The sequence below is a fragment of the Paroedura picta genome, chromosome 9, assembly GCF_049243985.1.
Source record: "Paroedura picta isolate Pp20150507F chromosome 9, Ppicta_v3.0, whole genome shotgun sequence".
Classification (NCBI taxonomy): Eukaryota; Metazoa; Chordata; class Lepidosauria; order Squamata; family Gekkonidae; genus Paroedura; species Paroedura picta.
The window spans coordinates 38,422,639-38,450,474 of record NC_135377.1 but is presented as its reverse complement, the minus strand read 5'-3'; the positions used below and the strand labels follow the sequence as shown (position 1 = coordinate 38,450,474).

The following is a 27,836-nucleotide window of genomic DNA, read 5'->3' as shown; positions in this document are numbered from 1 at the left end:
GGTTAGTGTGCGCTCTGGACCAGGCCATCCACGTCTCCCCCCTCAGCCCCCCCCCACGTAACACGTCCATGTCTTCATACAATTGCCAGAGAGAGAGAGAGACAGAGACGGAGGGAGGCAACAAAGATAAAGGGGTATATGGGTGGGTGGGTGGAAGGATAGAAGCAAGGAAGAAAGACAGACAGAGGCAGAGAAAGAGAGATGGAGAGAGAGGCAGAGAGCCAACTAAAGAGACAGGATAGACAGGAAGGAATGAAAGACGGGAGGAAGGAGAGAAAGGGAGATAAAGGGATTTGAGAAAGCCAGGAAGAAACACAGAAAATGACACAGTTAGAAGACGACGGGATGCATGGTAGAGAGAGAGGAGATACATGGCTGGAAGGATAGAAGGAAATATGAAAGAAACACAGAGACACGAAGAGACGGCAAGATGGAGGCAGAGAGAGAGAAATTGAGACAGAAACAAGAGAGAGGAAAAAAGGAAGCAAGGAAGGGAGGAAGGAGAACCAGGGAGATAAAGGGATGGAAGAAATACAGGAAGAATACAGGAAGAAGGCTGGGTGCCTGGAAGGATAGAAGGAAATATGACAGAAACAGAGAGAGAGACAGAGAGATGGAGAGACATAGGCAGCGAGAGAGAAACAGAGACAGAAAAGCAGAGAGAGGAAGGAAGGAAGGAAGGAAGGAAGGAAGGAAGGAAGGAAGGAAGGAAGGAAGGAAGGAAGGAAGGAAGGAAGGAAGGAAGGAAGGAAGGAAGGAAGGAAGGAAGGAAGGAAAACAGGGAGAAGGACAGAGAGTAAGACAGAACAGACAGACATGGATGGGAGAGAGAAAGGAGATACAGGCATTGGTGGGTGGCTGGGTAGAAGGATAGGAGGAAGGAAGAAAGAAAGACAGAGCAAGGAAGAGAGACAGATAGGTAGAAGCAGAGACAGAGAGAAAGAGACAGAAAGGAGAGAGGAAGACAGGAAAAGAGACACACCACAAGCCAAGACACTCTCTATCCCACCCTTTCTAGCGCCCGTTGTATTCACACGTACAACGGGCTCTAAATCTAGTTCCTTAATAATGGAACAAAAACTCTGCATCTTGGTTAACCAATCCAATAGTTTTTTCCAGCGGTTTTAATGAGAATCATGTTTTTGAGTGTAACTGTTCATCTTTAACCGCTCCTGCGGTTAAATAAAAGGGTAAGGCCACCTGGGGAGGAGTTAGGGTGGGCCCTGTCCAGGATAAAAACTCTGAGGGCCCAATCAGGAGCCGCAAAGCGGCTCCTGATTGGGCCCTCCGAGTGTCCATCCAGGGCCAAGCAGCCAATGGGGAGGCGCGTGAAGTGCCATCCTATTGGCCCCTCACCAGGACAGACCAAAATTCCATTCACCCAGTCCAGTCTGGCTGCCAGTCTGCTCCTGACTACCGCAGGGAGAGGTCAGCAGGGCTGCCAAAGGAGATGAGAACACAGGCTGTGCCAGCCCTTTTTGCCCCAAGGCTGTCCTAACTGTCATGTCCAACTGTAAATTGCCTCAGATCCCTGACAGAGCTGGCAGGAGGCTGTAGAGTGTTCCCCCTCCCCTCCTTCAGGCCTGCTGAGAAGGAACCTCTGACAGGCCCTGACTGAGGGGAGGGAGGCATTTCCAAGAGCAATGCAGGGGAGCCTCAGGGCATTCCTTTTGAGGGTGGGGGGACTTTCCCCTTCTGCCAAACAGTTGCCTGACCGGGAGGCCACAGAAAAGCCCCTTCTCACTTAAAATACTGCTCTGCCCAGAGGTTAGACACAGCCAAGCCATGTGTCTTTCTTCTTTGCAACTCTGCAGATTTGAGGCCACTGCACAGCGTTATTCTGCAAAGGAAACTGGCTCTTTTGTCTCCTGTTTCATCCTCACAACAACCCTGTGCAGTAGGCCTCAAGTCAATTCAACAACAACCTGTGTGGGAAGCCTTAAATGTTTCTTCTCTACCACAACTCTGTCCAAAGTAGCCCTTTCTGCCTGGGGAGCTGATCTTTATACTCTGCAGGTGAGCTGTAATTTCAGGAGCTCTCCAGGCCACACCTGTAGGTTGGCTACCCCTGGGTTGGAAATATTCCTGGAGGTTTGGAGGTGGGACTTCAAAATCATACAATGCCTCAGAGTCCAGCCTTCAAATGAGCCATTTTTGCCTGCAGTTGGTAGGGAGTGGTGCAGGAGTGTCCCTCCTGGCCTATGGGTTATGGCCAGCCCTTACCAGCAACTGTTTGTATTCTGGGGCGCAGACAGGCAGACCAGCATCAGTCCTGTGAGTCTGGAAAATGCAGGAAGATCTAAATAAATATTTACAGCTTGAAACTATAAATAGAGAACAAGTAAATGTCTGGAGACACATAGTAACTGAATGACTTATTGGCCTGTTTAAAAAAAAACAGTATAAAAAACCTTACTAAGGTCAAGACTGCTGTGCACAGAGAGTCTTCCTCTTAGGGTTGCCAGCTTCCCTGTGAGGCTCGCTACCCCACCTCCCTCATGTGGAGTCTGCTATGGGGAGAGAAAGGGAAGATGATTGGAAATTGCTTTGAGACACCTGAGGCCTGCCGGGTCACTGTGGCCCATTCCCAGTTTTCTCAGATCTCTCATAACCCCACATACCTCACAGGTTGACTATTGTGGAGAGACAAATGGAAAAGCTGTTTGTAAACCGCTTTGAGACTCCTTTGGGTAGTAAGCAATAGGATACAAAAATCCGTTCTTCTAAGGAGCAACCATGAAAGAAGCATGTGGGCACATAACATTTTACCAACAGTGAAAACATGGGAGACAGAAGGAACAGGGTGGACACCTGTGTACTGTGACTACCCCATGTGTATTAGGGCAGAGGGGCATTTCGGTGAATGTGGCCTAATTCACACAAGAAGGGAAATGACGCAGAACTGGGAGGAATTGGTTGCCATGTAATCTTCCCCTAAGAAGAGTCTCCAGTCTGATTTTCCCTTCACATATCTGAGGCTCTGGAAAGCTAATCTGTAACCACTATGCCAAAATTCCCAAAGATCAGTCCTCTCCCACACTCAATGAACATTCCACACCACAGGTTCTTGACACCTATATCGCCACACCCATACCCTCATTTGCCACCATGCCATCACAACCTCCCACAACACACACATTCAACCCCATGCCCTTCCAGACTGGACAACTCCTCCCCTTCCTCTTCGCACTGACAAGCTCTAGCACCCGTTGTATTCTTGGAGACAATGGGCTTTGCCCCTAGTCTGGAATAAAATTGTAAAGAGTAATATCCTACACATGGACCCTCCCTTCCAAAATGCAGTTACACAGCAAATGACCTGGAATTCTCTCTTGCAGATTGTTCTGTGAGTTTTCTTTTCTTTCCCAGGATGCTCAGACTGCAGATCTATTTTACAAAACTGAAAATACAAAGTGCAGGGAAGCTAAACACTGCATCTCCACTGCACATAGTACTTTCTTTCTTTGCTTCTTTACTTTCAGCATTGTTCTCCCAACTCAAGTAACCATCAGTAGCAGACCCTGACAGGGAGATATACTTCAAACAATGAAGCACAGCAAGGTCAGGTGGGGGAGGGCCATGACTGTTCATTGCCTCTCACCTGTGTCCTCTCCTAAAAGGACAGGGCTCATGAATATTGGGTTTCTTATGGCTATTTTTAAAGATAATAGAGATAGCCAAGTAATTTTTGGTCCTGAAACAGCCATCTGAAAGACTGCCTAGAGATACAGCCTGATCCTTCTCATCACTCATTTCTTTTGGGTTTTCCCAAATGTTCATACTGTGTACATGTTTACTCTTAACTATTATGGGGAAAGGGGGAGTCCTCTCCAAGCTCGCTAGTTCCTACCACGTTTTCCTTTGTCTCTATCTCCTGAATAGAAGATAGGCTGGATGGCTCCTCTTAATTATATATACATATTCATGGAATCTTATACTTCTGCCTGAAACCCCCAAAGGTTTGAAGGACAGGGTTGCCTATTGCAGGGGAAGAGGAGAGACTTAATCTCTGCCTCTATTCTTCCAGTCTCTGCTGCCTTTGCTACAGACAGCATAGTCAAACAAGGTCTTTGTAACCCTGCCCTGAAAAGCAGACATGCTAACTTCATAAAGCAGAGAGAGGGCAAGCTGTAGTCTCTGTAAACTCCTTCGATTCATTGTGTTTATCCTCTCCTGCAATAGGCCAAGTTGGTAAGCAGTCTTCTCAAAACCATTGAGATGATGCAATGATTGTCAGAACACTGAAATGCTGTCCATACAATCCACAGTTTTGGCTGGAAGTTGGCTAACTTGTGATTATCCATAGATGACTTCCTTGTCAGCTTTATAGGTGCTGAGTTAATCATTATCTTCACTGCATACATCACCTACAATGGAAACAAAACAAAACAATGAGATGTCAACTGCTAGAACAGGAGGTTCTTCTGAATATCAGAAATCATATATATTGTTAATGCTTTGATTCTAAATAGAATGAGCTGGTGTGGCTCTGGGTGGATTTTGAGCAATAAAATCCCAGCCAATTCTACTAGTGAAGTTATTTTGCTTGTTTGTTTTTAGTGAGGATGGTGTGACATTGAAAAGAATGGATGAGGGGGATTTAATATGCTTAATGTTTCACAGTTCCAGTATAGTATGAAGGCAACTTTGGAACACCTTCACTGCCTAGGTGTGTGGAGAATGGGCGGGGCCAGTCCAATCTTCGTGCCTTCTGACTGGTCCAAAGATCAGACTGGCCCCGCCGCCAGACTTTGGACCAATAGGGAGGTGACACAGCCTGCCCCCCAGCCCTGCCAGGGGCAATCTGGCAATCTTGCAGCCAGTTTGCCCCTGGCTGCTGACAGAGACACAGTAAGTGGGCTGGGAGGGGGGGCTTCTTTCCCCCTCAGGCCAGGAAGCGCTCACGCCGCCTCACAGAGGAGGTGTGAGGGCTTCCCAGCCCAACTCCTGACCCAACGGATGCTCTTGCGGAGATTCTTTTGCCTCCTATTTCATCTGCACATCAACTCTGTGCAGTAGGCCTCAAATCTGCAGAGAGTTGCACAGAAGAAATACACTTGGCCTGGCTGTTTCTTCCCTCCAGCAGTGAGGCCGGTCAGAGCAATATTTTAAGTGAGAAGGGGCTTTCCTGTCAGCCAACTGTTTAGCAGAAGGGGTAAGTTTCTCCTCCAAAAAAGGAAATTACAAGTACCCCCCCCCACACACACACACACACAGACTCCTCTGCGTTGTTCTTGGAAGGAAACACCTCCCTCGCCTCAGTCAACGGCTGTTAAGAGGTTCTTGACACCCATCTCTCCCCACCTACACCCTAATTTGTCACCATGCCACCACAACCCACACAACACACATTCAACCCCATGCCATTACAGACTGGACAACTCCTCCCCTTCCTCTTCCCACTGTCAAGCTCTAGTACCCATTGTATTCCTGAATACAACGGGCTTTGCCCCTAGTAATACCATAAAAAATTAAAAATAAGATGTTCTTTCAGGAACATAATGTTCTCAGATACTTTTACTTTTATTAAATGTTTTGAGAATATATTTTAAGATTAGTGTTGGAGGAAAGTAAAGGTCATTGTAATTTATTCTTACATGTAAAATGTTTCCACCAAAAAACAAACAAACACTACAAACAGCATGGAACAATAAATATATATTAATTCATAGGAGAAAACCAGCTGTAAAATGATAATACTTGGATTATTCATTCATTGCTGTTATTATCATCAATTCACTGAAATATTCTAAAAAAAGCATTCAACCTATGATACAAGATTTGATAGCTTTTGATTGATGTAATACCAGAAAATGGTGTTTAATCTTTCTTTGTCCTGGTAACGTTGTATTATGTGACATTCCTCTCTTTTATTCTTTCTAAGATAATTTTTGTTTTTCATTCCCTATTTTATTCTGGCACATTAATTACTGCCTCAAGGTCAGGCATTTTCAAAGCCTGGTATGTGATTCATCCTGTACAAGACCTTATTATTCCTAAAATGTAAAACACATGAAATGTAAGAAGCACATTTGGACGACTCTTAACACGAGCATGCTTTTATTGTGAAATTACAGGAAGCTATTTATAATGTGGTTTACATGAAAACTTACATTTAATGCACAGACACCATTTTCAGAGCCTTTCAAACACTAAATAATAATTTTCAACCACAGCCGTTTTCAAGAACAGCTAGAAATTGGCCAGGAAAGTGATCAGTATTGGATGCTATTTAATTGGCTTACAAACTGCACTAGAACCTAAATACAGTATTTGCTGGCGTATAAGACTACTTTCCCCCCCTGAAAAACATGCCTCCAAGTGGGGGGGGGTCGTCCTATACGCCGGGTGCACTTCAGTTGGGATAGACATAGCTGCCCATAGTGGCCCATAGTGCTGTAATGTAATGTAACAAACTCTATATTTTGAGTGGAAATGTTGTGGGGGGGGGGGTCACCTTATACGCCCAGTCATTTTATAAGCCAGCAAATACGGTAGTTGTAAGTTCTACAAATTATTGACAACATATCCAAACTAGCAAGGCCAACATTCAGTCAAATGTGCTTAAAATAGGCCACAGCTTTTATTATCTTCAGTGGGGCATTGGCAGAACATGGTAAGGATCCTCTTCCTGCAGACAGCCAACTGCAAGGCCCCCGAATCCCAGCAGCACCCCAGGGGGACCACTGCCAGGTTTTAATGTGAATGTGGATCCCCTTGCCTACTGGAACCCTAACCTGAAAAATAGACATGTGGAGGACTCACTGGGCTCAAGCCTCTGTCTGGTTCCCTCAGCCACCTGGCAATCTGAGCCATTCCTGCCTTCTCAGCTGGCACTGGCTCACATATACATCACCTCTTATGGTAAGTGGTAAGTCTAATGTGCAGGCCAGATTCCCCCAACAGGCTCCATCCCATGCCAAAACCACCAGTTATGACAAAAACACAATTTCATAAGAATAGTAATAATGCTATGAGAGTTAATACAACAAGGGAGGGTGGGTAGGAAGCTTCCCACTGTGGTGGTTTAGAGAAAGGAGGCTGGGCAAGCACATGCTGTGTCTTTTAAGGTGCTGTGAGTCCGGGCATCCTCACCCTTCCTCTTTTGGTGCAAAATCGCCAGTGCACTGCACCCAGCAGAGCCCTGCCACCACTTGCACTGACATATCCTCACTGAAGCAATCAGCCTGGTGGTAAGTGTGAGGTCACAGTTATACAAGTACACAATAAGGCTACTTGTGTATATAAGAAATTAAGACAAAGCATTGGGGGAGGAGTTTCAAAAATCATTAGAATTGCTAAATAGCTATTGGTGAAATATGTCTTTTTCTGTGTTATTAGGGTTGTCAGACCTCCAGTGGGGCCAAGGAATACCCCCCCTTGTGCTGATTTCTTGCCATTGGTCCACCCCCCCCCCCCCAACAAATAGTTGTCAGGCTGACAGGGCGATCTCTGCTGGGAAAAACTCTGAGGTGACACCAGTCCTCTATAGGAATGTCCAGAAATGTTATGGTTTTACATGGTGTTTCTGGCAATTCCTAGAGATAGTGTGAAATTACTTTCAGATCCTAAATACAAGAACTTAAAAGCAATTTTAATTGATATGAACAGAATTTTCTTGCAAATGAATGCAATTAGATTAAGGCCTAAATATGTGGTAAATAATCTCTAGGTCTGTATGACCAAAACTGCATTGCAATTTCCATGCTGGGAATTTAATACCAAACCTCTGATGACCTAATTCAAATTGAGATTACCAAATACATACAAGCAGTCCAAAACAATCAGAAAAGTTTCCAGGTGAGTGATACTTGCCCTGTTGGGGATACCTAAGTGTACTTTATTAGTGCATGTCACACCAATAAGGAACACTTTAAGTTGGGGAAATGGAATTGGTGGGAAGGCTGGAGTCAGGAGCCAAACCAAAGTCAGGAACCAGAGAGTAATCTGGAGCCAAGATGAGGTCAGGAACTGGAGAGTAGATCAACAGAGATTCATTGCGAAGCACAGGAACTGAATAGTCAGACAGAAAGAGAAGAAATGCACATGTTGCACCCAAAGAGGCGCCTAGTTCAAGTTTCTCATTAAATATCTCTGGATGAGCTTTCTCAATAAGCTGCTGCAATTCTTCTGTTTTTGCGTTGTAAACCAGGTAGAGGTAAAGAAATACTTCTAGCCCACCTGGCCAGGAAGCAGGTAATCTAGTATATGGTGCTAATTAATAAGGAGATTTAGGGCATTTCCATACCCTTTAAATATAATGTAACATTTACCATAAATAGTCGTTATAAGAATATACATGATGTCACCAACATCCAAAGTCCAAGCAGCAACCAGCCTCCATTTTAAAGCGCTAGTTAGTGAATCCCAAAATGTGGATTCACCAACATATGTAGTGCTACCTACCAGAAAGCAACTAGCAGGCCACTAGCAAAAAAAATTTATGGATGCGAAGAAGTGCTATCTCCGCCTCCAATGTCCCGCCCTTGCATCCGCCCTTGCATCCACCTTCCTCTCCCTGGAGCGACTAATAGGTGTTCATTGGTGCAGGCAAAGGCAAATATACATATATCTCCCTGAAGTTGTAGCACAAAGCATACTTCTCCAAGCTTCATCATCCGCAAACACTGATTGCTACACAAAACAAGGTGTTAAAACAAAGTTTCTAATGAGAAGGAACTGACTGGATCACCAAAGGCAAACCAAATGCTGTGAACCTCAAACTGCCTCAAGAGGTATCAAAAGGGAATTAGAGAAAATCTCTCTCCATCTACAGGAATATGAAAGAAACTTTACATTGATATTCATTGTCAGAACTAGAAGAGAAAGAAATATCTTCAAATATAAAAGATCAAAGAATAGAATTTAGAAATCCTGCATTTGAGATGCATTTAAGACAAAGAAGTTGTTCTTGTGAAACACTTTTGGGAACAGAAATCTTTCTGGGTGTACATTCTGTTTTTTATATGTACTTTGAATTATAGGATAATGGCAATGGTGATATTATTATTCATACAGGTTTAAAAATATTGATAATCTAAATAATTTTTTTTAAAAAAGGAGGAACAGTCAAATATGGAAGTATTTTATGATATAATAGTTAAGATATAATATTTTGGATACAATATGAGTTAAAAATACTTTTTGGACCTAAATAAATAAAATTAAATTAAAAAACTATTTTTGTTGAAGGATATGTAACATAGATGGATGAGTGTTCTATATGAAAAAAATATGTTTGCCAGTTCATCCTGATACAGGCTCTTATGACCTAGATATATGTGTATTTACTGAGAGGTATTAAAAAATAACAACAACTGTCACAATTTTTTAACTGCTTTTGTCTACTTGGCGATAAAGTGATTAGCCACAATTATTCCCTGCTTAGGATCAATGTGTCATAGAACTTTTCTTTGACAAAAGGAAAAGGAAATCCTTTGCTGGGTGAGATTACTTTTCAACTTGTGGTATCATTTAGAAAAATAAAGAGTTTGAATGATGAGCCAGCTTGGTGTAGTGGTTAAGAGCAGCGACCCAGGTTCGATCTGCCACTCCCACCCATGAAGCCCTGCTGGGTGACCTTGGGTTGGTCACAGCGCTAAGCTCTCTCAGCCCCACCTACTTCACAGGGTGACTATTGTGCGGAGGGGAAGGGTTGGTGATTGTAAGCTGCTTTGAGACTTCATTGGGCAGTAAAAAAGCAGCTTTTCTTATACACACTGCCCTGAGAGAGAATTACTAGTCCCAGTTTCTGCCCTCTGATGATTTCAGGTGTGGAATTAAAAATGGCCTCCACATAGACCGTTTACGCACTGGAGGTTTCATGCTGGCCTGGAGGCTGGAGTTTTATTTGTGGCAGGTTGCCCTACCTCTTCCCGCATTCACACGGGGGAGTATTTGGCCCGGTGCACCTCATCTGCCCCCGATTTGTGCTTCTGTACGGGAGCTAGGGCAGTGAAGTTCCCAGTACATAAAGGGTCATAGTGATACTCTTGGAATTTTCCATAATCTCTAAGATACAGACAATGCAGGAAGGCAGCCCAGGGATCACCCAAAAGGGACATCAGATCTTCTCCTACCTTTATCCTCTGCATCTGCAGTACTGCCCCAGCAAATATTCTGGCATTTACCAGGTAGTGGAAACCTTATGGTCACATAATGGCTAGACTACAATAATGTAGGAATTGATTGAATGGAAAGAATGTAATGTTACATACATTCTGTTCTTATGTACTAAGGAACACAGACACAGAGTTCTAGTTGTGAGCAAACTTTTTTTTTTTGGTAGACAGATTGTACACCCAACAATAGTGCTGCACACTATTTAACAAAGCATTATTTCAAAAGTGTTTGCTGACTTCTTTAACTTTGAGAAATTTAAAAAATACTGCTTTGTACACCCTGCCTTTTATTGAAGGAAAGCACATCTCAGCTATTGTTATAGGTATTTACACTGATATCCCAATGTCATAAATTAGGCTAAGAGAGACCGGACAAGCCAGGGTCACCCAGTTTCCATGGCAGAGTGGGAATTTGAACCTTGGTCTTCCAGATTGTAGGCTGCTACTCTCACACACTCATCACTATGCTGCACTGGCTTTCAGGTCACATCATTAAGGCAGGTATTCTTCTATAGAAGATTCCTTTAAAAAGGATTCTGAAGGCCATAAATCTTGCTGACCTCACAATTTTGCTTAATTAACAGTACAAATGTTCTGCAATGGAATGTTCCACATTTCATGCTCTTTTGAAGTCTACTCTGAACCCTCTGATATAATATTTGACACACATGGCATTTTTACAGGTTTCATACGTGTTTTGAAACTAACACAAGCTAGCTCAGCATAGTCTTTTTTGTCTAGCAGCAGATCGCCAGACTCTGGGTTGGGAAATACCTGGAGATTTTGGGGGTGGAGTCTGGGGAGGGGAGGGGCCTCAGGAAGGTTTAATGCCACACAGTCCACTCTTCAAAGTAGCTGTTTTCTCTAGGGGAGCTGATCTTTGCTACCTTGGGATCAGTTTGTCAGATCTGGGAGTTTAAATCATGTCATTCCTGGTCAGTAGTGGGATGGGAGACCACCAGTGCAGAGGCAGGCAATGTAATGCAGAGGCAGGTAATGACAATCTCTTGTTTCTTTTATACAGATATTGTCCTGCTTCCTTCCTACCTTATGGGATTATCCTGCTTCCTTCCTACCTTCTGGGAGTGCACAGGATCATGGGTACATTAAGCCACCCTAGTGTGGCACAGTAATGCTGGAGTTGTAGTTCCATAAGCTTCAGGCTACCCATCACTATAATATTTGCAATATTTTTTCTTGTATTTTTTGACATAGTGCCAATGGATATACTGGTCTAAATGACTGCAAACAAATAAACGTGTGTGAATATCTCTCCCCCTACCCCTTATTATAGCTTTAAAAATTGAGATAAATAAATCAGTTCCTTTTATGAACAAGTAAAGTCTTGTATGCATTTAAAATGCATTTATACAGTTTGAGTCCAGTGGCACCTTTAAGACCAACAAAATTTATTCAAGGTATAAGCTTTGGCATGGATGTGCACACACAAACACATAAACAAAGTTGGCACCAATCAGTTCAGCTCTTAGTTAGATCATCTTAATGCACACTGTATCACTGTGAAGAATATCAACTGAAATATTGTCTTTCCATTACAATTCAGTGTTCTATTCAAAATGTTTCCAGTTAATCTTGGTCTGGTTAGAACTAGATAAAGCTACTAATCACATTCTCTTGCAAGAAAACTCCATTTAATAGAACTTACTTGTGAATAAATCTAACTTTGAATGAAATGCTATCTTTGGTATAAAGTGTCTGCTGCCACAAAGAAACCATGGGAGCCTATGGGTTAGACACCCAACAGAGAAGGGCACTGGAGTCATGAACTGGGACTTCAGGGATGATTGATGATATAAAGTAGAAGTGAAATACAGGAGGAATTTTGTGCTATCTGTTAGAGAGTGAGATTGCTTACCTAGTCTCTACCTGATCATTGGTCAAACTACTATTGAATCTCATTAAACACTTAGAGCTTAATTGTTTCCTTTGTAGCATCTGTCAGCTATCAAAATGTTGTCAGTTTATTGTTTATCAACTCCCAAGCACCACTGAAAGCATTTCAGTAACAATTCCTCTCAGCTGATAGTCATGCTTTTAAAATGATGCCCCCATTAGACATGAAAAGTGCCTTAGAATTCTTATTGGTTTCTTCAATATCTCAACTGTGCCTCCTTTTGCAGAAATTAATGAGGCTAGCCTGTGTTTGTTATTCTGTGTTAAGCTTCATTACTGCTTGGCATCTAGTGAAATGTATGTTACACCACCCACATCCCATGGGCTTGAACTTTAGTATTTTGTTTTATTCTCATTTATGCTCATGTACAGCAATTTCTTATTCCGTATTGTGTAGATTTTAAAAAATACAGAGCTTGTTTCCAACTATCTCTAGTTAGGAAGCTGGCCTCCTCTTTATAGATAACTAGAAATTAAGCCCGCTGTATAAAAAATACAGCGGGCACTAGCGGGCAGTGAGTGGGTGCGGGAGGCCCCCCCTGGGCCCCTCCCTCCCTGGGTTCATATAAATAGGTTTTTGTCCATGATCGTCCATGCATTGAGTCAATGGAGTCAAGGCATCTCAATGGTGTTGCTGTAGCACTGAAGTGCTATATCAGTGCTATACCACTCAAGTAGAACATTTTAAAAAGCCCTCTGAGGAAGATTGTGCAGCGAGAAAGGATGGGGAGGGGGAACCAGCACTGTTTGAAATGACCATAGCGATTCTGAGAGCCAGCTTGGTTTAGAGAGCCAGCTTGGTGTAGTGGTTAGGAGTGTGGACTTCTAATTTGATTTGAGCCAGATTTGATTCTCCTCCACATGCAGCCAGCTGGATGACCTTGGCCTTGTCACAGCCCTGATAAAGCTGTTCTGACAAAGCAGTAATATCAGGACTCTCTCTCCTATTTCACCCACCTCACAGGGTGTCTGTTGTGGGGAGAGGGAAGGGAAGGCAAATGTAAGCCGCTTTAAGACTCTTTCTGGTAGTAAAAAGTGGCATACAGGAACAACTCTTCTTCTGTGACAGCTCATGAATGGAAACAAATTTGCTGTATGAAACCCCTGTCCCTGTATCACTTTAGCCAAAATTGGGCCAACAATAAATAATATCTAGTTGAGAACAGTAATGTGAAAATCTTCACTCAAAATCCTTAATATTCTTTAAAAGGAGTCTTGAAGCAGGTTGGATTTGCATTGTGCAAGTGTCATATACTTCTAGAGGATTATTCAGATAGGTGTGATCTACCTCTGTACTATTCACATATGTTGGATGAATACAACTAAATGATGCTTTTGTCCTCACTTAAAAGATCACATTGTGTCTGTTTCAGTTTAGGTATCAGAATCAAGAAAAAAAGTGCTCTACTCTGAAATGGAGGAAAACAGTTGAGATCACAGCCCATATTTTTGATGCATTAAAATAAACAATGAAGTATATCATTCTTTAATGAAGAGATATCTGTACTGTGACCTCTAATTCTCTTTATTTCCGCTTTTCAAGTAAACATCACAGCAGTTGAATGGCATTTATGATTTAAAGTATGCTCATAAATGGTTTATGTAAGTATAGCTTGACAGATATTAGAATAACTTTGTACATTTTTCTTCAGTGATTTTATACAAACTTGTATGATTTATTGAAGTCACACTTTCCTGAAGAACACCACCCCCTTGGAAATACACGTTTGTGTGAATTCTTTCTTTGTCCGACAGAGCAAGCTGCATCCTCTTTTGAATTCAACTTTTTAATGCTAATCACTTTCTGTTGGACTCGAAAGCCATAGACTACAAAAATACATAGCTGTTAAACAAGGAAAGCTAGAAGATCTGAACCTAAACTTGTTGGTGTTGACTGTTTAGCTGTCATGGCTTTATTCAAAGAATCGTGAGAATTTGTACAGTGGCAAAGATGTTCTCCATTACCCATAATTCCTGAGGAGAGGAAATGAGCATTAGTTCTATTGAAACTGTGGTACAGAATATGCCCTGAATCAAGCAACTAGTTTTAATCTATGAATCTTCAGAATTCCAGTAGAGGGCACTGGGACATAGAGATACGTACTGCATATATTTTTACATGTTCTCTTTGGTATTTCAGATTTTAGTAAAGCTATTCTGTGTGTGAAGGGTGGGGTGTTTGTCCTCAAAAGTCATTTATAGACTTAGAGCCTAATCGGCAAAATAGCTGTTCACTCAGCATATGCCGTTCTCCATAAAGGCAGCCAGATTCTGGCAAACCTCTGGGAAATGAACCTCTGGGATATCAATCACAGCTTCTATAATAATAATAATTATTATTATTTAATTTTTAGAATTTTATAAAAATTATATAAAAATTCTAATTTTTAATAGAATGAAGTTTGAGTCCACTGGTGCCTTTAAGACTAACAAAGTTTTATTCAAGGCATAAGCTTCTGTGTACATGCACGCTTTTCCAGATACTATGAAAGGAAATTTCCTCAACCTATAGGTAGATAGAGGGTACAGGGGAGGGGTTAATTGCCAGGAAGGCAATTAAACCCTTCCTAGCAATTAACACCCCTCTACCTATATGTAAGAGCCTCTTGTGGCGCAGAGTAGTAAGCAGCAGAAATGCTGTCTGAAGCTGTCTGCCCATGAGGTTGGGAGTTCGATCTCAGCAGCTGGATCAAGGTTGACTCATCCTTCCATCTTTCTGAGGTTGGTAAAATGAGTACCCAGCTTGCTGGGGGGTAAAATGGTAATGAATGGAGAAGGGAATGGCAAACCACCCTGTATTGAGTCTGCCAAGAAAACGCTAGAGGGCGTCACCCCAAGGGTCAGACATCAGGCCAGCCAAGGCAGCCCCCGGCAGTCGCGCGGAGCTGCTGGGGGCTCCCTGCCCGGCCACCTCACGCGGCGAGAGGCGTGAAGCGCCTCTCGCCGCGTCAGGCCGCCGGCCGAGGCAGCCCCCGGCAGTCGTGCTCTGCGTGACTGCTGGGGGCTGCCTGCCCTAGCGCCCACTGCATTAGTCGCAGCGGGCTTGATTACTGGTGTTCAAATAAATAGCCAGAGAGAAAAATGAGGGAAGGGTTGTGGTTCAGTGGCAGATTGCATATGTCCAGTCCTTGTCACCTCCAGTGAAAGGATCTTGGATGATGAGTTTGGGGGAAATCTTTCTTTACCTGAGACTCTGGAAAACATTTTTCTAGTAAGCTACTAAGCTAGGTGGACCATCCATCTGGTCCTTTGATGTATAGCGACTTCTCCCATCCAACTTCAAACTGCAAAAAACTTCAAAAAAGTAACCTGTGATATTTCAGGAAAATGCATGAGCAGGAGAAATCCATACATTATGTAAAGGTATCCCCTGTGCAAGCACCAAGTCATGTCTGACCCTTGGGGTGATGCCCTCTAGCATTTTCATGGCAGACTCAATGCAGGGTGGTTTGCCAGTGCCTTCCACAGTCATTACCGTTTACCCCCCCAGCAAGCTGGGTACTCATTTTACCGACCTCGGAAGGATGGAAGGTTGAGTCGACCTTGAGCCAGCTGCTGGGATCGAACTCCCAGCCTCATTGGCAGAGCTTTCAGACTGCATGACTGCTGCCTTACTACTCTGTACCACAAGAGGATACATCTACATTATGTAGATGTATTATGTAGATGTATCCATACATGCACTTCTGTCTCCTCAAAGTGTATTTTGTTCATGGAAATGTTCATGGTTAAATGTTTATTCAGGTTTTATGTAAGATATTTCTATCCTGGTTTTGCCCTTTGCAACAGTAAGGCCATAAACAGAGAATAGAATAATATTCTGCATCATTAAAACAAAGCCATGACAATATTACAGAATAAAATTAAAAGATGACGAGCTGTGCTATCTCCCCTTAAAAGTGAAGCTTCATCCAGGCGTGTGGCTCTGTTAGTTTATGTTTCCCTCACACAAGTAAAAGCATGACAACCACTTTAGAACATAACTCGTACAGTGCAATGTGAAGTTACACATAGCCATTTGCCTGCCACTTGGAGATGTATTTGTAAAGATACATTGTAAAGATACAAATACATACACGTTCTTCCATATCCCAAAGTAACTTTTTTTGCCCTGCTCAGACATGATTAAGAACCCCATTTGACACATAATGGTTTTGGCACTAATAGAGGAGAAAGCATATGCTGCTTGCATGCCTCTGTGGTTTTGCCTCTTCTTTAACATACACAGTTATTATGATCTTTTTTGCATCTGTTCTCATCTTCACAGCTGATTGTGGGTAAAATGGAAATTGCAGCCGTGTTCAGATTTTTTCTTTTTGATTATATCTGTATCTGTATGATGTAGCCAGTTGTATTTCACTATTGGGCAGTTATATAATGTATGCCTGGCTTCTTTCACCCTGATACAGAAAGAACTATTGGTATGCAAAGACTAGTTTATGGGTACCCCTTAGGGATACAATCATGTATACACAAGGGTATGAGTGGTGACAAATGCTGGAAGCTCCTAGAGCTGCATGCAACAAAAACTTGGTTATGATTACTTGTTTTAGGGAAGGCAACAACTGAACTGTTGTGGCCTGATTGCTGGAATGACATAGTAGCTGGATACCAACTGGTTAAATTAAGTTGAAGGTATCACATGGGACAGGTAACTCAATTACTCTATGCCTGCTTAGAATTTGTGCTTTAGAAAGGGAAGTGGCTGATCAATACTGATTTCTTAAATTTTTATTTATAGTCTGTCTTTTTCTATGGGACTCAAGATGAATCAAACAAATGGATGTCAAATACACTCATAGACCATTTATTCACAGGGAACTTCACTGCCCCAGCTTCCATGCAAGAACACAAATCGGGGGCAGATGAGGTGCACTGGGCCAAATGCTCCCCTGTGTGGGTGCAGGAAGAGGTGGGGCAACCTGCCATGACTAAAACTCCAGCCTGAAGCCCGTCATGAAACCTCCAGTACATAAATGGTCATAGGGAGCAATTCCTCCCCTCCCCCCAGTATCTTTGGTTCTGGTCTGTTGGACCTGGAAAAAAACACACGGTATTCCTGAAAAAAGCCAGATCCCAGCACTGGTTGAGTATTTGGATCCAGAATTTTCTGGAAATCTGAAATATTTTTTTTGGGGGTGCAACAGATGTGAACAAAAAAAAAATGGAGAGAAAAAAGCAGTGACAGCGCTCTTTTGGGTCCTTTTAAACCAACAAGCCATCAACCCTGAAAAGAAGAAGAAGAGTAGGGTTTTTGTAACTTGCTTTTCACTACTTGAAGGAGTCTTGAAGCAGCTTACAATTGCCTTCTCTTCCTTTCCCCCGTGAGGTGGGTGAGGCTGAGATAGCTCTGAGAGAACTGTGACTACCTCAAGGTCACCTGGCTGACTGCATGTGTAGTAGTGGGGAATCCAACCCAGTTCTACAGATTAGAGGCCACCTCTCTTAACCACTACACTAAGCTGGCTCTCCCTTCAGGCCGTTTTAGACTGGGCTGCTTAACAGAGCCTGCCAAGGAGCCAATCCTGTAGGAACAGTTCTCCCCACAGACTGTTGCGGCTCTGCTGGGCAGACTGCTTTAAAAGAAATACCCAAAAGAGCCCACCAAGCAGCTGATCCTGCAAGGCGAGTTCTCCCCACCGGCTCTGCTGGGGCTCTGCTGGGCACCCCAGTTTTAACTGGGCTGCCCAGCAAAATCCACCAAGCAGGTGAGCCTGCCTAGAGAGCTTTTCCTGTGGGCTTGGCTGCATGGGAAAACCCAGCAAAGAGAGTTTAAACTGGGCTCCTCACAGACTTGGCTTGGGGTTTACTGGGCAGTCCAGTTTAAACTGAGTCACACAGAGCAGAAGCTGTCTGCAGACCTGCTGGGAGGGCTTCTGCTCTGGGGTGTTTTAATCCACCATGCAGCTCAAACTGTCCTCAGTTTCTGCATGTGACAGGGAGGTCCATACCCTCCTTTCTAGATGCCAAACTGAGAGGATCAGCTGGAAACCAAGAGCTCCTTCTGCCCCAGCTGATCTGTATAATTGAATGTGCCCAGAAAAAAAGCCGGAATAAAAACACCTTTTATTTGGCTCAGCTACACCAATGGCTGATTGGATACAATAATCCATAATCAGATTAAATAATACTCCTAAAATACTGGTATTTTGGGGTATTTTGGGGGCTCAGTTTAGCTGAATGCACACCCTTAGAAAGCATATCAAATAAAGCAATAGGGTTTGGATTGCAGGAAATCTGAAACCAGATAGATCCAGTAGGAGCAACAAAGAAGTGTGGCCTTTGTTTACATTCAGAAAGAGGTCATCAGCTAAAGTCACCAGAGCCACCTCTGTTCCAGAGCCTGGCCTAAAACCAAACTGGAATGGATCCAGTTTTGTGAGCATGAAATATAAAGCTGCAGTCAGCGTACTGCTTTTTTGAAATTCAGCTTTGAAGAAAAAATAGCACAAATACAAAAATGTCACACTTCTCCCTCAGACAAAATTGCAACAAGAGATTGTTTACATTTGCCTCAGTCATGCTCCAAACTGAAGCATTGTTTAAGTCTGGTTAATTTTTAATTAAAAATGACAGCTGTATATTGAACTTTAGACTAAAAACTAGGGGTTATGTCCAAGATGTCTTCCTCCAGTGAAAATTTATGTGTGGAGGACTGTATCCTTAATATAGTAGGTAGAGTACTGGAGAGAAAAGAGGGGGAACAACACACAGGTGGAATCTTCTTTCTTGTAGCCGAATGGTAAAGGAAGTCCGGAAGGGAGATGAAAAAATTTACCCATCCCTGAAATGTCTTGAAAGTACATTTATTAATTTCCATGATAGTAATTTGTTGCTTCTAATACATTCCTTTAAAAAACAAAACGATCATGGCAACTGGTCAGAAATATTGCGATATCAAAATGCCTCCTCAGACAGAAAACATTTCTAAGCCCTATACTTTCAGTCCTATTCAAAACCATCCTAAAGAATCAATGAGACAAAGTAGATGGGTATAGATGTTTACAAAATGTCCCCTTTCCATTTCAGCTTAGCCCTGACTTTAAGCCCAGAAAAGGTTCTTTGTGCTTTTGATTTGTGGCACTTACTATTATACCTAACAAATACTATCTAGGGTTTGGTTCTATATAATGTACAGCATTAAAATACAAACAATTCATTTTTTGTGCAAGATTAGCAGTGCAATCCTAAACAAAGTTATATCCTGGTAAAACTATCGACTTCTATGAATTTAGAAAATTGTAACTATGCTTAGGATTGCTCTATAAAAGATGTAAACCACTATAATACTAATGTGTTAGTATTTTTTTAAATCCCTAAAATAGGTACAAATCCTACTCCAAAATGTATTTAAGACTTTATGGCCTGCTTTTTCTAAATAATTGTCATGGTTTATGATTGACCAATAGTGAACAATGACTGATTATTACAACTAAATTATAACAAGTTAGAAATTGCCTAGTGAGAATGAATTATCTAATGAATACGTCCAGGTCAAAAGCCCTTCAACCCAGCAACATTTTACATGCTCTCAAAAGTGACAAGAGGGAAAGAATATTGCCTCAAACTGTCCAGGCTATCACACTAAAGGAATGAGCTCCAATTGAAACCCAACTCCACATAGTGGACTAATCGAATCACCAAGAGAGATTTATTGGTTGCCCTAGGGCAGGCTTTCTCAGCCAGGGTTTCATGAAAGCCAGGGTTTCTTGATGGCCCTGGAAGGGTTTCCTGAATGGGTTGGAGTTAATTAATGTTTTAAAATATATTTTTATACTGTGTTAAACGTCTATTGGATAATATGACCATATTTCAACTCTCCCCCCCCCTCAAGTGGTCAGTGATGGGACTGGAAGGAGTGGGAAGGGGAGGGGCCCCAGGTGGACGTATACACAGCTATGCTTCTGAACCATATATGGCATGATCGCACCACTTCTGGGGGTCTAGAAGCCTGAAGAATGTTTCAGGGATTTCTCAACAGTAAAAAAGCTGCTGTAAGGTGAAAGAGAGAAAGAAAGAGCCAAGTCCAGACAAGCACTTTGAATGGACTGATTTGAATGGACAGAAGCCAAATCTGGAAGTAAAGGAACCACTAGGCTGTTGGCTGCTAAATCTGTAGCTAAATTCTGTCTGACAGTATATAGTTAGCAGAGTTATGTTATGCAAAACAAAACTGAGAAAACTTCATTCATCTGTCTATCTAAGAACTGGCCGAAAGCCTTTCTACCTTAATTCTTGACAATTTTTTCAGTTCTAGCTTTTTGTCATAAATTTTAATACTAAACGTTTAACAATTTATTTGTATACGTTATTTGTGCTTGAGTGGTATGCTTTGCAGGTATATACACTGTATTTTATTTCTTTTGTATTTTTAATGCTGTTTTGATATTGGCACAATGTGTTTGTGGAGGAACACTCCTGACAAAAGGTAAGCTGCTGCATTTTGCCAGTTGAAGTTTGTAGGATACCTCCAAAAAATCCCTCCACTCCCAAGTGTGTTACTGTAAGCTTACTGAAAGGTTACTAGATGTATGAATCCGTCTGGCAAGGCCAGCAGACTCTAGAAGAAGTAGCTTCTGCACCACATAAAAGAGTTGAAGGTGCTGTTGGACCAATGGAGCTCAGACTTCAACGGAGATGGGCTGAAACTACTGAAAGAATCACACACATTTTCAGTGTTGCATGGAAGCTCCATGCATCTGGTTTATGAAATCACTTGTAGTATATAATGACTGTAAAATATTATTTTTTTAAGTATCCAAATAAAATATGAAATTATCTTCAAGTTTTCTTTCATGAAATGTTAAGAACAACATTTTTTATGAATGTTCATATGCTCTTTACATGTCATATACTACATTCAAAAACTACTTCTCAAGATCTTTAAAACGCACACACAAACACACATTGCAAAAACACATCTGTTGTTTGGCTTTAACCAAGTCAGGGCAAATGGATGGGTAATTAGCACACTGTCCAAGCTCATTTCTGTGGTGGTTCAGCACCTTTTGATACAGAACATGAACGTTCAGGAAGCTCTGCCTGTTTGCATTTCCCCCAATGGATCATCTCACTTTTAGATCTCTCAGTTAACATCCATATGTCCCCAAATTTAGTCATAATCAGGAAAAAAGTCTAGTGAGAGTCTGACTACCACAGGGCACGTGGAACACATACCTGCTGGGGGAGTCCATGGTCCTGGCCCCCTCTCTCCATCCCTCTCTCTCTCAAACACACACACTCCCCCCTCCTTCCCCCTCTTGCCTCTCACACCTACTTCTACTTCCTAGTCACTCCCCCCTCAATCTCTCCCCCCCCCACACACACACCTTTCCCCTCTCTCCCCCTTGCCTCTCCCACCTACCTTTCCTTCCTGGGCAGAGTCTGCACTTTCTTTTTTTATTCCTTTGTCAATCCTGTTGACAAAGACCAACAAAGATTGATTCAAGGTGTGAGCTTTTGTGTGCAGTCTCCCTCCCTCAGACAGAATTGATTTGGAGACCCACTTTGGGTCCCCCTTGGAGAGAAGGGTGGGAGAGAAGCCAATAAACCCCATTATTTTGGGAAGGCAATGCACGCGGGCCTGAGAGCAGAGCTTCTTGTCGTGTCTGGGCTGGGCTGGGGCATGTGTCCAGCAGGGGCTGCTCTCCAGCTGTCTCCTTGGGTTGTCTGGCCTCAGCCACCTGCTCCCCGCCCAGCAGGGGCCAAACCCAAAACAGTGCAGTGGAGCAGGCATGCCCGTTGTCAGGGTGAGCATGCTTGGCGAGGCAAGTGGGTGACAGTGCAGCTGTGCAGAGTGAGCTGCAGGACGAGGAGGGTGAACTGCAGGAGCTGAACTGCCTGCGTGCCTATGTGGGGCAGGGGCAGGCATTGGAGGAGAACTGGTGCCTGGTGCGGTGCAGGCAGGAGCAGCAACCCGAGGAGGAGGAGGAGGTGACTGAGCTGTGGCTGGTTGTGGCCAAACTGAGCTAGGCCCACAGAGAGGTGGCGCTGGAGCGGGACACGCTGCATGGTGAGTGGGCATACCTGGAGAGGCTGGGCATACAGCTGCAGTACCTGCACCGCCACCTGGAGCCTGAGGCCGCCTATCTGTGCTGCCACCTGGAGCACATGGTGGGAGACCGTGCCATGCTGGAGACACTGCTGGAGTGGCTGGTAGCCAAGCACAGGAGGAGCAGCAACAGTGGTGGTGTCCTCCCCAGCCAAACTGCTTCCCTTGCTGCAACCCCTATAAAAGGGGCGTTCGATCTCCAAAGGGGTCCCAACCCCCAGGTTGAAAACCACTGTGCTAGTAGATGTGTTTCATATCAAATAACAGCTAATATTTATTTTGAAACATTTATGATCCACCTTTTCAAAAGAGGTTAAAGACACCTATTAACACAAGAAACTTTCTCCAAATTTCTATAATACAAAGCAAATAGAGTTTAGGGAAGCATAGGTAACATTCAGGAAAGTCTAAACTGCTACTTATAGATATACTCAAGGTTAAATTACAATGCTCAACAGAACCCAAACCAACAAAAAATTTTTAAGAGCAACTGCCCTGATTTGTACAGACCATAATAGCTATAGCAATTAAAATTAATTGACATATGAATGTCATCACTGTTCACCCAATCTTTCTTAAGACTCTCAAATGTGAAATATTCATTTTAATCCAATATTAATTGGAAGACTGGAACATAGCCAATATAGAAACCATGAAGAAAAGAATAGTTGGGGAGCCATTCAATTAAAGGACTATTTGCCCTAGTATTTATCAAGAAAGTAGTGGAAGGCAGTTCTAAAGTCCGAAATATTAACTGTATTAAAAAACAAAGCATTGCCAAGGAAGTATCATGTTTACCTTGACAAGGCCTTTCTCACCAACGTCTTCAGAACTTTTGAAAGTATAAAACCAACAATAAGATACATAATAGATGATTGGCCCAAATCCCTCACTAAAAGCTCTTGACTTGAGTAAACATTGTTATTATGCTGCAAGAGATATGCTGCAAGGTAAAGACAAGAAATCAGAGAGCCCGAATGAACACTTTCTACAAGGGAGGAAAGTCAGCACTGAGGTTTCTCAGTGATCTATATTAAGGTCAATATAATTTAACTCCAAGTAAGACAGTTAAGAGTGCAGATAACTCCTGATTTCTCAGAATGGTAAAATCAAATCAGACTGTATGGATCTCTCCAAACTGAATGAAAAGTAAAATGAGAATCCATAATGAGAATCCATATAAAGGGATGAATTTTGGAATAAAACTAATTTTGTACACACTGTGATGGAGCTTGAACTGGTAGAGAATCAGTGAGAAAGCATCCTTGAGGCTACAGTAAATAGCTTATATACTTGATTTGGAGTTCCCCACTATTTTTCTGGTTGGATTATATGTCCAAACCAAAGAACTCCCCACCCTCCTCTCTCTCCCTAACCTTCGGGTGTAGTGCTGATGGAACCAGATGAAGAGTGGGGAGAAAGCCTGTTTTTTACCCTCCTAGTCTCCTCTGCCTCTCCCAACTAGAATCTCATTTGCAATTTTGGAAGGATCTAGAGCGCCCTGGTAAATATACCTGACAATATGTCATCTCCAAAGCCACATTATTATTGTTGTTGTTGTTATTGTTGTTGTTGTTATTATTATTATTATTATTATTAAACTTTTATACCACCATTCCCTTAGGCTCACGGCGGTTTACAAGATAAAAATTACAATTAAACCCATAGTTAAAACCATTAAAACCAATCCGTACTATCAATGTTGGGCAACAGGCGAGCACTAACTAACCCCACTAACCCCCCAAACCGCCCCACGTTAGCCAAGGGGCATCAGGTTGCTAATATGGGAGTGAGGCAATCAGATCACTCAGATGAACCCAGGGAGCCAAGATCCAATGTCGGGACCGCCCACCCTGGCCTCAACCATATGCCTGGCAGTAATGTGTGATAACAAATAAATATTTCTATGATCTGGTATTCTAGCCTTCACTAAATGATGCCTACATACTATAAAACAAGTAGTGTAAATTCTGGCAATTAAGCAATAATTGCATAGTTTCTAGTGTGATTCTGAAAGTCACTGAAATTTCTCTCTAAAAGCAAGTGTTTATATTTGCAAGGTCTTGATGTTGTAATTTTCTTCAGAAATCTGCTGCACAACAAAGAGTTCCTAACGGCTGGAAACTGGCTTCCCCATCCCCAATATCATTAAGCAGCTGCTAAAGGTCATAGCAAATCCTTTCTTGTTCTAATACAGAGACCATCTACCCCTGCCAAGGAAACCTGATGCGTGAGCAATGGGAGAAGCAGTAGGGTTCTTGGTTTCATTCCCTGTATAGTTTCTGGGTATTTCATGTTTATCTCTTTATCTAACAACAATTGTATAGCCAAAACATTTGTCATAGAAACCAGTTTAGACTTGACAGTTTGAGGAATGACTCTTTCCCTACACAAAATAATTCACAGCTATAGTTTCTCAGATACAGTATAAACATACATGCCATCTATCAATTGAAGACTCCAAAGGACTTGTACATCCTGTTCAGTATCAATTTTATTTCCTACCATACACCAAATGTACAGCACAGAACACAATTTTTGTTGCTTTGATGTAAGAAATATTAATTGTATGAAGGAACAGTATACAAACTACTCCAAAATTAAAAAAAATGCATACATCATTGCTTTTTACAAAAGGTCTAATTTATAGGACAGTTTGTCAATCCAAATTCATCCAAGAAAGAAAAAGAAAATAAAGGGGAAGAGAGGGGATCACAGTGCACATTACAAAACATCAAGTACAGAGGAGGCAAATAAATACAAAGATCCTGAGCAAATAATCCAAACACAGATAAATTAACTTGAAGCCATAGGAAATCATAGTAATAAATAGGTCAGTAAGAGATCCTTTAATTTAAATAAAATTAAATATATCACAAATTTCTCATTTAGTCAATTAACTTTTAGTCTCTGTCGTGAGTGAGCTTATTTTTGTATGCACTAAAGTATAGCAAATGTTTAAAAAAAAACAAGTACAATAATTTGGTGTTCTATTTTATATCCGTACTTACTGTAGCTTCCGTCAAAGCATTTCTTTTAAAAAATAAACACGGCTTCTAAGCAACAGACACCCCTCCTGTCTAAACTAAGGTCTGAGGGCCAAATCAACCCCTCCCCTGGACAGTCAGCCCCACTCAACGCAGAACAGCATATGAAAGCAGAATGAGCTCCAAACACACCCGCAGATCGGGAGTGGGACACAATGATAGAATTGCACGAGTCAAGCCAGTTAATGTCACCATGTCCAGTCGAGAAAAAAAGTAGACTAATAAAATAAAACACTTCCATTATAACACAGAAAAAGTAAATGCACGCTAGATTCATGTATATATTTTACACCGAGGCACATATGCTCATGAGGCCTGTGTGCATACAAAAAAGGCAGTTGAGCTGGTCGTAGGTACCTTCATTAAAAGCAAACAAGATTAAAATTCTGGTGAAAAGGAAATTATGATTTATAATCCCTGAAATAGACATTGGGCTTCTGTTTATATCTGCTACCAAATTGAGTGGTTTACGGATTCACTGAATACAGATGTATCAAAATGACTTGTTTGGATCACGAATGTATGCAGCCCTGCTTAAGGGCTGTAAGCCTATCTGTGGAAACCTACCCAGAAGGAATGCAGCCACCTGAAATTAAGGCCATCTTTAAGTGCAGCTCCAGATGCATACAACACATTAGTCCAAGGCTCCAAAAGACTCTGATGTATATGCACAATCTTCTGTAAGCAATGTCTCACTCACTTCCTTGTCCAAGATAGCTCTGTCCATTCCACAGGATCCACAAATGAGTTGTTACAGTTGTGCTAACGTATGGCTGTTAAGCCCTTTCAAACCTGAATGAAGCTTGCTTTGAAGTACATGTGTTTGGCTTCACAGAGCTGGTGTGCAATGTAAAATGCATAAATACATATCCAGCCATCACACAGTGTTGCTGTGTGGCCTCAGTTCACTTGAGTGGGGCTTGTACTCCACCGTGTCAGAATGGAAAAGCACCTGCAGGCTTCCCAGATTCTCTCATTCTACCAAGAATAGTAAATGCAATTTCAGGGAAAGTCGTCTTGGCGTAGTCATATGTACAAAACCATCAGCGTGGGATGCATTTTTCCAATATGAAATTATATTGATATCGGTCAACTGACCAATGCTTTTATAATACTCTGTACCAAAAGGAATCAGATCATTTCAAAGCTTATCACATTTAAGGGGGTAAAACTGCATTTTTAATGACAAAGAAAAATGGATCCTTAAATCAATCCTGGTCTTTTCTGGAATGGTTTCAGATAATCATTCTGTGTAGGCCAAAACACACAACTGAGTCCAGTGCTTTGCTGATTGCTATATTTCATTATTGCTAACAAATTCTTGAAATTTCCCAGCGTGCTGTCCTTGAAGAGGCTCAAGTTCCTCCAGCAGAGGGCACCATTCTCCTTTGCATCCCTAGTTATTCACTTCTCATGCTACTGCATACAACAAACCCATTTCTTAGTTCATTAGGGGAAAATGCTGTTATAAAAAAGGATATGGTGAAAATAAAACTAGAATTACAGTTCTGTTATTTGCTTCTTTCATAGTTTTTCTTCTTCCTCCTGTACAAACCCAGCAAATTATTCAATTTACACTATATCTTTCAGTCTATTTAAAATCCCATTGGAAAATAAATTAACAAACACATTTGTAAAAATATGGCAGGCTGCAAGAAATGTGGTTAAAAGATTTAAATAAAAACCTCAACTCTGATTGAAAATAAATTTTAAAATGTAAAAAAATAGGTACACACACTTTTTTTTACATTCAGTTTACAAAAAGAAAAGAGTGCAAAACAACAAGAACAGAAACAAATCCTATTGAAATAAATATATTCTATGATCTGAATCATTGCTGTTAATACAATAGTCTGTTGTGTTGTCTGTCCTTTTTTTATGTCAGCTGGAAAAAAAATAGTGCAATGTTGTAGTTGTAAATTCAGCACATCAACTGATACTCCAAAGCTGCCTGGGAACTCTGGACAGGTCCATCTGGATTCTGTTGCTGCTAAGTAACTCCCGTTGCTCAGCAGCTTCTTCATCCTACACGTGGATGCCCTTCACTGCCTGTTTGATACTTTCCAGAAGAGCCTTGCAGTCTGGGGAATAGTCCCGCTCCAGATTGCTGTACATGTCGGTGAGAGTATTTACATATGCTTCAAAATTCTGCTCGCTGATTGGGCCCTGAATAAAGATAAGATGTGTTACACCAAAACTCAGGCTATCAGGTAGAATAAATGCAGACAGAAGAAGCAACAGATTTCAAGCTGGGAGAAATGAACTCTTGAGAAAAACATTTTGTCCTGAACTAGTCTTTTGCTAGATCTGAAGAAAAATGCTTTGGTCAGACCAGTTGTAAAAAAAAGAAAAGAAAAAGATGCAAGGGACAAAGGTAATGGATGCCCTCCCACACCACCTTTCCCTGACCCCTAGCTATACAATTAGATTAATGGATTGGGCACTTGGTGTTATCCAAGACCCATCAAAATGCTGGATTTTGCTTCTGGATCTATTAAAATACATTGTGTTCCACTTCTACACCCCACTTTCCAAAACCTGAGATAGTATTTATTCCTTGCCAAGTGGATAGGTCACCCAGAAAGAGGGGAAACCATCTCATAACATATCTAACATTGTTTTATTTGAAATGAAATCAGTAGATTGGTGAAAGAAGCTTAGAAATCAAATATAAGATTCCTTGAGTAGTCAGATTGTCCCAAG

The 27,836-nt window shown here is 41.9% G+C and overlaps 1 protein-coding gene across 4 annotated transcripts in view; it reads right to left on the bottom strand.

Moving 5' to 3' along the window:
• Window positions 1–24,340: 24,340 nt before the first annotated feature.
• Window positions 24,341–27,836, bottom strand: part of ST18 (ST18 C2H2C-type zinc finger transcription factor) — a 210,537-nt gene continuing 207,041 nt past the window's right edge. For 2 of the 4 annotated variants that reach the window (XM_077352426.1, XM_077352429.1), the window contains one exon: window positions 24,341–27,299. In XM_077352426.1, the coding sequence (XP_077208541.1) occupies window positions 27,263–27,299 (37 nt within the window). In that variant the 3' untranslated portion in view covers window positions 24,341–27,262. The remainder of the gene's footprint in view (window positions 27,300–27,836) is intronic. The other 2 variants (XM_077352427.1, XM_077352428.1) reach the window with 1 other exon arrangement.